Source organism: Morus notabilis, unplaced genomic scaffold (genome assembly GCF_000414095.1).
Source record: "Morus notabilis unplaced genomic scaffold, ASM41409v2 Scaffold25, whole genome shotgun sequence".
NCBI lineage: Eukaryota > Viridiplantae > Streptophyta > Magnoliopsida > Rosales > Moraceae > Morus > Morus notabilis.
The window spans coordinates 643977-657231 of record NW_010357699.1 but is presented as its reverse complement, the minus strand read 5'-3'; the positions used below and the strand labels follow the sequence as shown (position 1 = coordinate 657231).

General features: G+C 34.5%; 1 protein-coding gene across 1 annotated transcript; it reads right to left on the bottom strand.

The window, feature by feature from the left end:
* Positions 1-3149: 3149 nt before the first annotated feature.
* Positions 3150-4575, bottom strand: LOC21403223 (GATA transcription factor 18). Its single transcript, XM_010090732.2, has 2 exons — positions 3925-4575; positions 3150-3678 (listed from the first exon to the last, which is right to left on the bottom strand). The coding sequence occupies exons 1-2, from the start codon at positions 4414-4416 to the stop codon at positions 3355-3357; spliced, it is 816 nt and encodes a 271-aa protein (XP_010089034.1). The 5' UTR covers positions 4417-4575; the 3' UTR covers positions 3150-3354.
* Between the last annotated feature and the right edge of the window lie 8680 nt (positions 4576-13255).

Here is a 13255-nt window from a genome sequence, read left to right as displayed (position 1 = left end):
TGAAAGACGAAAATGTATGATAAAAATAATTCGCTAAAATTCGCTTAGTTTATATGTGTGTGTGTGTATATATATATAGCTAATAGTATAACATAAGTTAGGCTAATTTTAAGTTAACATAAAGTTGGACATAATCTTGCCATTTTAAAAGGCTTTCGCGTTTTTATTTTTAGATACTAGTTAAGCTAAGAGAATCTCCAAATCATAAGAAGAGCATATATAATTATTTTCCAAACAAATTAACAACGATGCATCTTTTTAAGTTGTATCCTCAACAATAAACTGATCTCAAACTTTTAACTTTTTTTCTGGGACATGGATAAGAATTGCTTCGTGAATACTCGAGATTTGGCATTGGACATGATTTACGTGATAAATGAGCAAGGCATCTAACTTAAAACTCTAGCCTTTTTTTTTCCCCCCCTCTTCTCAACAAACTAAAGATGATCGGCTGTCAAAGGATGATCAAAATTACAGACAAAATCCTAGATATCTCCCACCTTTCTTTAAGGACCAGAGAAAGTGATGGAAGACCTAAAAATAGTATAGTTTGAGACCAATATATACCAACGGATCAATGATTTAAAAGGAGCGGAAAAAAAAAAAAAAGAAAAAGAAAAAGAGGATGTTTCCTGAGAAGATCAAAATTAATGAGCTTAGCTTGTATTTGAAACCTTCTTTTGTGGGGCTTGAGAATGTGTTGGGCTACCATTTAGAATAAAGTAAATATTAGATCATGAAACAAACATGCGAGGTTTTTGGTTAAGATCTCAATAAAGGGAAATCATGTTGAGAATTGAGAGAAACTCTTTTATAACTTTTATATTATACATGTTGTCGTGTAATCATATGATCAACTTGACCCACGAGTGGCAGGCCAGGTTGTGAAGTTGGGTTTGGGTTGGAGTTGGACCTTATAATGAGTTGGGACATGGACCCCTTTTGGAAGTACTGCAGTCAAACATTACCTGTTGACCAGTAGTCAAAATTACGAAAGTAGCCCTAGCTAGCTGTTGGTCAATTTGCTTCCGCCGAAACTTTTGTTCCCCCCAAATCCCAAAGAAGCCCCACATATGCTGGTTTTTGCGCTTTGTTTTTACCTTCATAAACAAGTGCAAAAGATTCTATATGTGATTCTCTGAGCCGAAAAGTGAAAAAGAAATGCAAACATATGGTTATATATTGTGATACTAATAAATTAGTCTAATGTCATAAATTTTTTCAAAGCCTTCCTTTTTCTTTCTATTTTTCTGTTCTAATTTCTTGGCGTGCAGATTGAAACTTGTACCCATTGGCTACTTCCTACTTCATGCATATTAAAAGCCACTTAGAAGTAATTATTTGAATATTAATTGAGGATGAAACGTTTGACAAAGTTACTCAATATAAACGCATATCAAGTTAGCCAGTGATTAATGTATAGCACTTTATCTATTTATTATTTATGTTTTACATGTATTTTGGCTGCTTGATCACAGCGGAAAAGCTTTTTCCAGCGAGTGCAGTTCAAGAAATAACAGTGTTATATAGGTGACAGAAAATTATATGTACTGTGTGATGGTATAAAATATCTTACAATAAACTCCATATTGTGTACTACGTATATCATGTCACTTTTTATGGATCGCCTGTCTTTTTATAATAATCTGTACAGAGTGTGATATTTCCCGTGCATTCTTATTACTAAAGTCTTGAAACGAAATATGATCTATATACAGACTTTATATTTATACATATTATGAAATTGCAAAGTAAACTCTTTATGGTTTGTTTATTGGATGGATAAAATAGATGCAATTAGTTACTATATTGCCAGAATAAATAACTCACCTTTTACTAGTTAGTGTACGTACATACCTACATATATTTGTATTCGTTTGAATTTCAATTAGAAATGACAGATTTCGTATTGAGTAAGATCATCGATAAAAGTGCTCATTGAGTAAACGATTAAAACTCAACCTTATATGGAGATCTTATATACAACAACAAACAATTTAACATTATCTAAAGATCCTAACCAATGTTTTTTGTTTCCGATTATTGAAAATAAATGCCGAAACAGGTTACAAGAAACGTTAAGTTGCATAACTGGCAAAGCAAAATTTGTTAGACCTTCGTGCGTATAATGATCAATATGTATAATATATATTGATTACTTTTTTAAAACTATTTAATTAAACGAACTTATGCCACTGTCTACTATAATAGTTTGACCGACTAAAATATCTCAACACAACTGGCAGATGGAAAATTTTATCAAAATTCCTTATTTATTATAGCTCTTATATTTCATAACCAATAATAAACTCAAACAATGTATAAAAATCATAGACTGGTGTTGCCTTGAAGTCTTTAACAACGAAATTTAAGTAGAAACTGATGTTCAGGAGGAAGACAAGGATTTTTTTTTTTTTTTTTATAATTACTGACACATAATTAAACATGCATTAGAAGAGGAACAAAAAGAAAATATTGATTATTCGTTACGTTTAATAGTAATATAATTTCCATCTAGGTTTCAACAAGGGCCCTGCTCCAGATTCTGCACAAGAGTCCAATTGGACGGTCAGATTTGAAAAAAGACAAAAACTTTCTGCGTTCTGAACCACAAACAGTGTGTCTGGTTCAGACGAACAACAGTGATCAAGCATGTGCATTGGACGATCATGATCAGATGCACCCCCGGCCCAGATGAAATAATCGTATTATCACTGTGTTGTGAAATTCAGGAAGATGGAAAAAAAGAACTTCAGAGATCAGACTCAGGTGTAAGCTAAAACTCGCAGTTTCATGAGATCATGTATGACCATCATCTCGTACTAACAATATTGTCCTACGTAGTTACGTTAATTATTTTACAAAACGAAATATATAATATATTAAAATATAAATATCAAACAGTGCATTTATCATTAATTATATCGTGGCTAAGAGAAGTGAGGAAAGCGAAGAAGAACAAACAGAAAGGTTTTTATATGTAACCGAAAGAGAGGTTGAAAAAAAAAAAAGGAAGGTCAAAAAATAAAAGGAAAAAGAAAAGAAAAACAAAAAGCGAATTAAGAAGATAGAATTATCCCATTTTCACTCCCTCTATGTAAGACGGAGAAAAAGGAAGCTAAGCAAAAGAAGAAAAAAGAATTCTTTGACTGATCATCAGCTGAGCACTGAGATGAAGACCATGACGGATCATAACCATCACCATATCATGATCATCGTGATACGTTCTTGATCTTTTCTCTTTTGTAATAAGAGTAAAATTAATTAAATAACTAAATATTCATCTTGACCACCATATTCATCAACAATATACGATGATCTGGACCGTTCAAGTTCTTCTCTTCCTTTCCGTTTTCATCTGGTGAAGTCATGAACAAGGCTAGGTCGGTCGGTGACGTTGAGTCGCCAAGAGAGGAACGAAATGCCGGTCGTGTCGGAGTCGTACTGATGATTGTGATCGTTATCGTCCATGAACCTGAATTCGTTGGCTGAAGATAGGCAAGGCATTTTCTGCGTCTGCGAGTGAGGGAAATTGTTCCACGGATTGTTGTGATATTGGTTGCTGCTGAACATGTGGCTTGGCTCTAATACAACTCCTGAACCCCCTCCGTTCGCCGCCGCCGCGCTTGCTCTCCTTTCTTCCTTCTTGAACCGAATCCCGCAAGCATTGCAAAGCGACTGCCAAATACAAAATAACGAAAAATTATGTGGCATGTAACAACTATTTTATGTTTTCAGATTTATGTCATAATTTCCATAGTTTCGAATAGTCCAATATTTGTATGACACAAATTCAAAACTTCAACATCCTTTCATACATTTTTGAAAAGTTCTCAAATAACTAGAGAAAATAATACTTTTTGTTTGTACTTGATAAAAATTAATGTATCTAATTATTGGTAATTTATGATGAATAAAATGTACCTTGGGACCTCTGGGGCCGTTTCTCCAGAGAGGAGTTGAGGTGGTGTCGCAGTTTGCGCAGCGGCGAGCAAGAAGAGGATCATTGTTGCTATTGTTTCCGCTAGTGTTGTTATTATTCCCACCACGGCCGTTTTTGTGGGATGTCGTTTGGGCGGCGGAAGAAGAGTGCTTGGACTGCAACAAGTCCCAGCAGAAGTTGGAAACGCCGTGGCGGGTTCGCTTCTCGACGTCGACGGCGTCTTCCGAGCAGAGGCGAGTGGAGGGGGTTCCGAGGGAGAGAGTGCAGTCCACGGACGACGAGGAAGGAGGAGAGCCAAAGGAATACATGTGATGATGATCAGGCTCGTATTGATGATGATCAAACGGCTTGTGGTTGTTGGGCATTGAAAATAGCATTGAGAAGGATGATGAGTTGCTTTGGCTGTGGTGGTGAAACATACCACATGAACATGGCCCCACCATGTTACCCTGAGAGCTACTGCACCTATGCATCACTTTTCTCTTCCTCTATATCAATCGTCTCTTAAATTTCTTCCCCAACATATAAAATGATGAAATGGGGTTTTTCTTCTGTTTTTGTTTTTGGAAGATAATGAAGGAGATGAAACAGAAAGGGATATATATAGACCAAAAACGGGGTTAAAGAGAGCAAAAAAGAGTCCTAGTACGAGCCAAATAGCAAACTGAGAGCGAAAATGTTGTCTAGTGTAATAATATAATGCTTTAATGGTACGAGACTAGTGTTTGATGGTAGTGTGGGAACTGAGAAGATGAGAAGGGTGTTGTTGTCCGTTAGCTTTATAAGCTAATAAAATGGCGAAATACCAGTCAGCACCTGCAGTCCACGTTGTCGTGAAATGCAAAGAGAAAGGGCATAGATGGCTAGAGAGATACAAAGATAAACACACGTATACGTATATAGATAGATATAGAAAGGGAAATTATATTAAAAGGGCAGGAGGAGAGAGAGAGAGAGAGAGAGAGAGAGAGAAGGGACAGAGAGGGACCCAATTTGCATGTTACAGAGAGAGAAAGTGTTGGACAGAGATAGAGGAAGAAGACTGAGTCATCTAGTCAGTGGAAAATCAGTGAGTGTGATGGATTGGTAGGGTATGAACAAGTGTATGCCTTCTCTACCTCTCTTTGTTGTTTTTCTTGGCGTTTCGAGTCCCCATCCCATGCCATTCAATTTATACTAGAGAGAAAGAGAAAGAAAGATGGTCATGGGTGCCCCTAACAAAAATCTTAAAATTCATTTTTATTTTTATTATTATTTTTCTTCTTGTGGGTGAGAGGAGTGAAGTAGTTGGTCATTGGGGTAGTCAAAAGAGCCCACGTGACTAGCGGGAACAGTCTTCCATGGATCTGCCTTCTCCGATCACGAGGCCTATTTTAGTCTCAAACCCAATACATCAAAAACCTCTGTCCGTATCCGTATCTCTGCCTCCTCCTCTGTTCTGTCACTGCCAGCCTCCCAAGGAAAATGGAATAGTCCCTCCATTAAGCACTCCCACGCACCTTCTCTGCTGCGTGTGCGTGACTCCACCTTCCAATCCAATAATATTTAATTACAACAAACAATTTTCTACCCAAATTACAACAAACAATATTACAATTTTTTACTCTCGGTATATTCTTTTCTTATAGGAGATTCATGCCCTATTTTAGAATTTGAGTTTTGTTACAGTAAAAAATTTTCACAAATAATCACATTTAATTTTTTTACTACAGTCAATCTCGCACTAAGAAAAAGGCTAACCATTGTCATCATCAATGACCCATTCGCTATCTTATACATGTACTAATTTGATTCGATTTTAGCCATAGAATATCAAATACTATTTCACCACAATATTGCAAAGCTTAATTTAAAGTTTGTCACATCCATTCGCCTTCAAAACTAAGAGAAACAAGAAGAAGAAGTTCATGTGTGACTTTATGTTATGAGAAAAATTATATTACAAATTTAACTTAGATGATAAATTATTCTTAATTGTAAGTTGAGTTGTTTGGTAAGAAAAATTATATTACAAATTAACCTGGATGATAAATAACTCTTAATTGTAAGTTGAGTTGTTTGGTACACTCGTTTATATTTATTAATCTTATAACATTGGCTTAAATTATGGGATTTATTGTTATTATTCAAGAATGTTATATTATAGATCATTTACTTACATGTTAATTCTCATATGACATTATGGTAATCTAACGCGATAACTTAGTAGAAAAACATTTAATATGATCAAGATAGCATTGGTTATTTTTCTTTTTGAATTGAGAACGTCAATCGAATGCGCGCTTCAAATGGTCTCGTTCACTTCACAGATTTGAATTTTCAATTCGAGTTCAGATGTGACATTTTTTAAGAGTTTTTTACTGTAGCAGAATAAGTTAAATATGACATTTTCTGAGAGCTTTAAACTATAAAAACTTAAAACTAAAAATTTAGGGCCCGTTCACTTCGCTGATTCGAGTTTTTAATTCGAGTTGAGATGTGATTTTATATGAGAGCTTTTTACTGTAACAAAAAAATTAATTGTGACTGTTTCTGAGAATTTTTTATTATAATAAAATTTAAATTTTAAACTCGAATTGATAAAGTGAACGAGAATCGGTGAAATACCTTAGTCTCAATACTAATAGAAACATATGTGTAGATTTATCCTAGACTATGGCAACAAATTGCAATTAGGTTTAATGATATGTTATGTGCACAGACAGCTTTGATGATAATCAAAAGAACATGTCAAATGGTAAGGAGTTACATCCATCTATCCCATCATTGTCACGCGCATTAATGAGGGTGGGGATAAGGTCACTGTCGTATTAGTGTCACAGAAACAGAAAAGAAGGGTATAATATAGTTTTCAAACGAACAATGACCACACCTCTCCAAAATCAACCACTACTCCGTTAGATGTTTGTAGGGGCGTCAAATCCGTCAAAATACCCGGAACAAACAACAGCAGCCAGTTTTTTTGGCAACAAACAACAACCATATGATCATACAAAGCCGTACCGTGGAATCACGTGAACCTCAAACAAAGCCAATTTCGTCATGATAAACACCTCAAGGTTCCGAATCCAGAACTCATCACTGCGGGAGAAAAGCTTTTTAGTGTGAGTAGTATTGGTAATAATAGAAGATCCGGAGATTTTGATCAGACAGAGGAAAAAGCTAAAGAGAGAGAAAGGACATATGATCATACAAAGCCGTACCGTGGAATCACGTGAACCTCAAACAAAGCCAATTTCGTCATGATAAACACCTCAAGGTTCCGAATCCAGAACTCATCACTGCGGGAGAAAAGCTTTTTAGTGTGAGTAGTATTGGTAATAATAGAAGATCCGGAGATTTTGATCAGACAGAGGAAAAAGCTAAAGAGAGAGAAAGGAGAGAGAGAGAAAAAAAAAAAAAAAAAAAAAATATATATATATATATATATATATATATAGGGATAGAGAGAGACAGGTTTTGGGTCAAAGATTCATACAAACTGAAAGAAAAGAAAAGAAAAGGTAAAAAAAACTACAAAAAAAAAAGAGGACCAAAATTATAAAATCAGTAAAGAAAAAGGGTGACCCACATCCATCATGGACAAGCCCGAACAAACAAACTCCTCTGGAATACCGACCCCATTCGATCAAAGATTCAAAACAAACAACAAGAGAGAGAGAGAGAGAGAGAGAGAGAGAGAGAGAGAGAGAGAGAGAATCAGATCGTCTAGAGATTGGTGATCCACTGTTCGACAAACGGGACGACCACCGCTTTCCAAAAGATGCTCTCTATTCGCTTTGTAAACTACGATTAGCCCAAGACACTAAGCGTTACATTTTGCCATTTTACCACATGCCAAGACGATAATCCCCATGCTCTCCACGCTCCTTCTCTTCACGTGCGTTTCACTTTCTTCTTCTTATTATTCTGTTTTGTCCCTTTGAGTGTGGCGACTGACGAATACGCGTCTCCGCCGCGGAGTGGGGGCGGAATAGGAGCCTGCTCTAATGCCCATAAATCCGAGTCATTAATGAAGATCTGTTTATTCTCTTTTTTAATGGAACTCTGGGATTTGCTTAATCATGCAAAAACCAAACGTAATCTAATTATTATTATTATTTATTTTATTTTTTTGTTTCTCCACCCGCGGATAATAATATTACACGATCTTACATGGTCGTTGATCATGATGTTATGTGGCTCGTTGGATTTGGTGGGACCCGGTTCGTCTCGGTTCCTCTTTTCCAAGGCAGAAAGCCAGATCGTATCTGCGTCTCTCATAAATACTCATCACTATCGCTAATCAAGGTGCCGCGTGGGCGTCGTGGAGGGATTTACTCGCATGCATGCATGCAAATGTTGGATATATAACTAAAAGAAGAGGGACCAAAAGAAAATAAAAAATAAAAATTATTAAAATCACGAGCTTTGGAACCCCCATTAAAATACATACATTCCTCAAAAGCAACAAGATACAACTGGAATGTCTGTCCCTCTCTTTCTCTACCTATATAACTCTTATAGGTTTTCCGAGGGTGGTTTTTTTTTTTTTTTTTTTTTTTTTTTTTTTTAAATTTTTGGGGGTTTTTTTTTTTTTTTTTTTTTTTTTTTTTTTTTTAAATTAATGGGGTCATTTCTTTTTGGGTTTTTGCTTGGGAGGTTTGGGATTGGTCTGGTGATTTTGTTGTTTTGAGTAGTGTACAGGATCTTCTTTGCCAGGTAAGACTAAAGTAATAATATTATAAATAATTGGTCGTCGATTGATAAAAGAAAAAGCAATATCGTGGAGAAGAGAATGCAGTGGACCAGTATTTGGAAAAGGGGGTTGTAGGAAAAACCTCTAATAAGCCGTCAAATGAAAGTTATATCCTTGTCAGTATCATGACATCTAAGAAACACTGTAACCTCTTATTGTCTCCTCTAAGGAGGTCTAAGTCTAACCACCATATAAAGCCCTGCCAATAAAGGTATTAGGATTCCTCTTTGTTTATATACACATAGATATAGATTTCTTTTTGGTATTTCTCTCAATTTTATTCGAAATTCGGGTATTGTATGTGAATAAACAATTTTTGACAGCAGTTTGAATTCGTGTATTGTGTGTGAATCAACGATTTCTGAAAGTAATTTTCCTGATATTTTGTGTGAATTAAAAGATTAACTGATTCGTCCTTTTATTTTTATTATTTCCCGATTCCTTCAGATAAGCTTCCGCTGCATCATATTTCTTTTCCTTTTTGCTACTTAAACTCGTTGATCAAAATGTGATAAAAGATGATTTATTATCAACCCAAAAAAAACAAAAAAGGAAGCATTCCCATTAAGTACACGATGAACGTACGAAATCGTATATATAATAAGTATCCATGAACATATATTAGTATTGCATAGATCTGTTTATATCTGTTTTCTATCTTATTGGTGCAAAGCAAAACTGCAACTTGATGGGTCTATTTCGTATTTTCTTATCACTGGTACTATACCATATACTTGGTCATCAGAATATATATATACTCGCAGCTTTTTGCTTCTCTAGGAATTAGTACTGAACATTTTACATGGAAAGTGGCTCATCATACTATGGGATTTTAAAAACTATTTGGAAGCATTAACATGACAACCATTTTGTTCCTAATTATTGCCCATATTATAACTTTATTTATCTTAGTACTCTTTAATTGATCACATTTTTACACCGTTTTGCAATAAGTATTCGTGATTATAACTCAAAGTGGAAATTTCAATTTCAAAGTTTTAAACACTTGAAAAAAAAAAAAGAGCTAACTATATAGGGAAATAGTGATTTGTGATAGAATAAGGAAAAGTACGTGAATCTGCTAAAGAAAATACACCGACACTCTAAATGCCAGAAACTAGGGAGTGGTATCATTGGCTCAGATCTAGTCTTCTTGTGCATGTCCTTTACCTACCAATCTCCCATTGCTTTTCCCTTCCCTCCTATGATATATCTTTATCTTCTGTATACTTTGAATCTCTTTTGAACCCTTTGCAGATCGTCAAGACTGAGGTAATATTCATTCTCTTTTATTTATCATAATTTTTCTTTAAATAACTTATCATATCAATAATGTCAAGTTCTGTAGAAATGGAATATGCAATCATGACAACAAAGAAATATGTCAAGCCTAGCATTGCCTAAGTTTTGATTCCCTCAGTGCACAGGAATATTATTACATCAATAAACATGAGAATACACATATTACAACAGCAACCATCCTCTTTTCTCTCTCTTCCGAGCTCTGATGTGATTTTCATTGCTTAGTTTACTAGTCAACTTGGCATTAAAATTAGGCGTTTTATGTTGTAAGCCCCTTTTGAGCTTGATATAATTTGAAATACAATTACTTTAAAAAAAAAAATTGAGCTCTTGATATTTCATTAGTTTTAAAATCTAGGTTTAGTCCGCAACCTTACAAAAAATCGCTCGGCTAGTCCCTAAATTACTTATATTGTTAACTCTCTTACGTGCAAGGAAGATGTGATTTAAGCTCCCTGTCACTAAGAGTGTTCATCGAATCCGTCCAAATCCGCATAATTCAGCGGACTGGATTGGATTGACAAAATTTTTAAATTGGTAGTGAATTGAGATTTTCTCAATCAAAGTTAAAGATTATATTGTGAGTTGATTATTTCTCAATCCGTATAATCTACTAATGTGAACTACATTTTAATTATATTATATATATATATATATATTTAAATACATGAGTGCCACATCGTTTTAATATAGACATAACCACATGTATAGTAGGGTATTGGGTCACCTCACTTAAAAGGTTGGCCTTTTAAGATGAAAGCTCAATCACTAATAAAGTCCAATTATTTTCCCCTAACTTTCTTCTCATCGCTTCTCAAAACTCTAAAATGGTATCAGAGTCTATAAGTCCAATGAGCTGAGTTAGATCCATAAAAAAATACAATATTTGTGCCTTCTAATGGAGCACCATCTTGTGGGGACGGGTTAAATATAAAATACTTGAGTCACACATCGTCTAAATATAAACATAACCACAGACATATAAGGGTACTGGGCCATTCCACTTGAAAGGTTGACCTTTTAAAATAGAAACTCATTTCGTTATAAAGTCTAATTCTTCTCCCTTAACTTTTTTCTCATCGCTCCTCAAAACTCTTAAAATATATAACAATTTTTTTTTGAATTATTGTCAAAAACTTGAATTTTATGTAGATTTTGTGTAGTAATGAATTATATTTTTTGTGGAACTAATTTTATTTTAGTTATGTAATGTTTGTATTAATTTTATGAGAATATTGAAAAGAGATGAGATACAAGAGTCAAGGTCCAAAACGTAGGCCAATCCATGAATCCGTATAATCAAATCCGCGGAATTTTTTGTTTTTGGTTTGGATTGAATTGGATTCGGGGTCTCACAAATTGGTAATGGATTGAAATTTTTTCAATCAACAGTAACTGATTGGATTGTAGATAGAGCTAATCTACATAATCTAATCCGCAAATACCCCTATCTGTCAATAAAAAATAAAAATAAAATTTCCCTCACCGAGGGATGTAACAATGAAGGCCTGGGATGGCGTAAACCTCACCTCAACTTTTCTTTTGCTAAGCTTGTATTTATACTGAATTTATACATGACCCCTAAAAAACTTAGAAAGTAGATTTCATTCCGTAAATATTAAAAAATTATTTTTTAAAATCATAACTTGTTGTAGGGTAAAAACAAGGGAGAAAGAGGGAAATAGGCCAAGACTTGAGATGAATTAAAATTAATTGGCTAATAGTTTACATAAGTTAATAAATAGGCCAAATTACTGTTTTTGTTCATAACTTGTCTGGTTATGAACCATAACTTGACAAGTTATTGTCCATAATTCGCAGTTTTTGTCCATAACTTGTCTGGCTATGAACCATAACTTGACAAGTTTGTCCATAACTTATCTGGTTATGAACCATAACTTGACAAGTTATGACATATTAATTTCTATAACTAAAAATTGGCCTATATATTTTCTTAAGCTTTTCATATTGGCATATTTTTTACTATTTCCATAAAAACAAAGACATATTAAGAAGGCCCAATATTATTAAGAAGCCCATTAAAAGCACAAGGACAATTCATCAGAAAGTCGACCCTTCCATAAGCTTCAAGAATGTTCAAGGGGATGCGGCTTCAGGCTGTGCCAAGGGAGAAGAGGCTTCGTCCAATCCTTACGGAGTTGAGGCTTATCAAGACCAAGAGAGTGTTTAAGGAGTGTAGGCTTCGTAAAACTAAGTGTTTAAGGAGTCGAGGCTTTACAAGGCTCCAAGAAGTGTTCAAGGAGACGAGGCTTCAGGCTACACCTAGGGTGAAGAGGCTTCGGCCGACTCTTACAAAGTCAAGGCTATTATGAAGTCAAGGCTACGAAAAGATAATGAATCCGCGAGATTTGCTCTAGAAGACAAGATTTGTATTTTAAATATGAAATTTAAATATGAAAACTGTTGGTCTCCGAATCGAATTCGGATGCAGAAGCGTGGTGGTGTGGGGAGGCGGATTGTGTATAACAAAAATTTTCATAAAACTTTTGAGATACTTTATAGATTATATTAATTTATGCACGAATAAATTAATCTCATTAATTCATTTATTAAGAACTCAATTAGGAAAAATACCTGGAAGCCGACTCGGATGATAACTTGAGTTCTTTGACCTCGAACAATCCTTGATCCAAAAATTTGTATTTAGAAAACCAATGTCTTCCACGTCAATTCCTAGAATCCACGAAGACGTGTGTGTGGGCACACATGAGACAAAACGGATTATAATAAACACTCGAATTTCCACAAACACCAATGCATGCGCAATGTGAAATTTTTTGGAGAAAAATTTTTCCTTCTCTCTCTTAGGGAATTTCGGCCACCTCTAAATTAGGGCAAAAATTAATTCCACAATTTTCTACTATTCTCTTATTTATAGAGTAGAAGTCAAACTTCTATAAGGAATTCAATCTCTATCTCCAAGATAAAGCTTGTCAATTATCTTCTATTTGAATTTTGAACAAAATATCCTCTTATCCTCTATTCCTTATGGCCGGCCATTCTAAGGGGATTTTTTCCTTGTGTATGCGCCAATATCAGATAGGGAAGGAAGAGAAAATCATCATTTATCCTGTAGTCCAATTTTGACTCAAATTCAAATTTCAATTTAAGTCAAACTTAAATTAATTTGAATTCTAAATTGAACAACTTATCAAATAAGTTTAAATGGATAAATCTAGATGTGTTCAAATTCAAATTTAAATAATCACATTATTTAAATAATAATTAATTCTCAATTAATTATTTTCGAG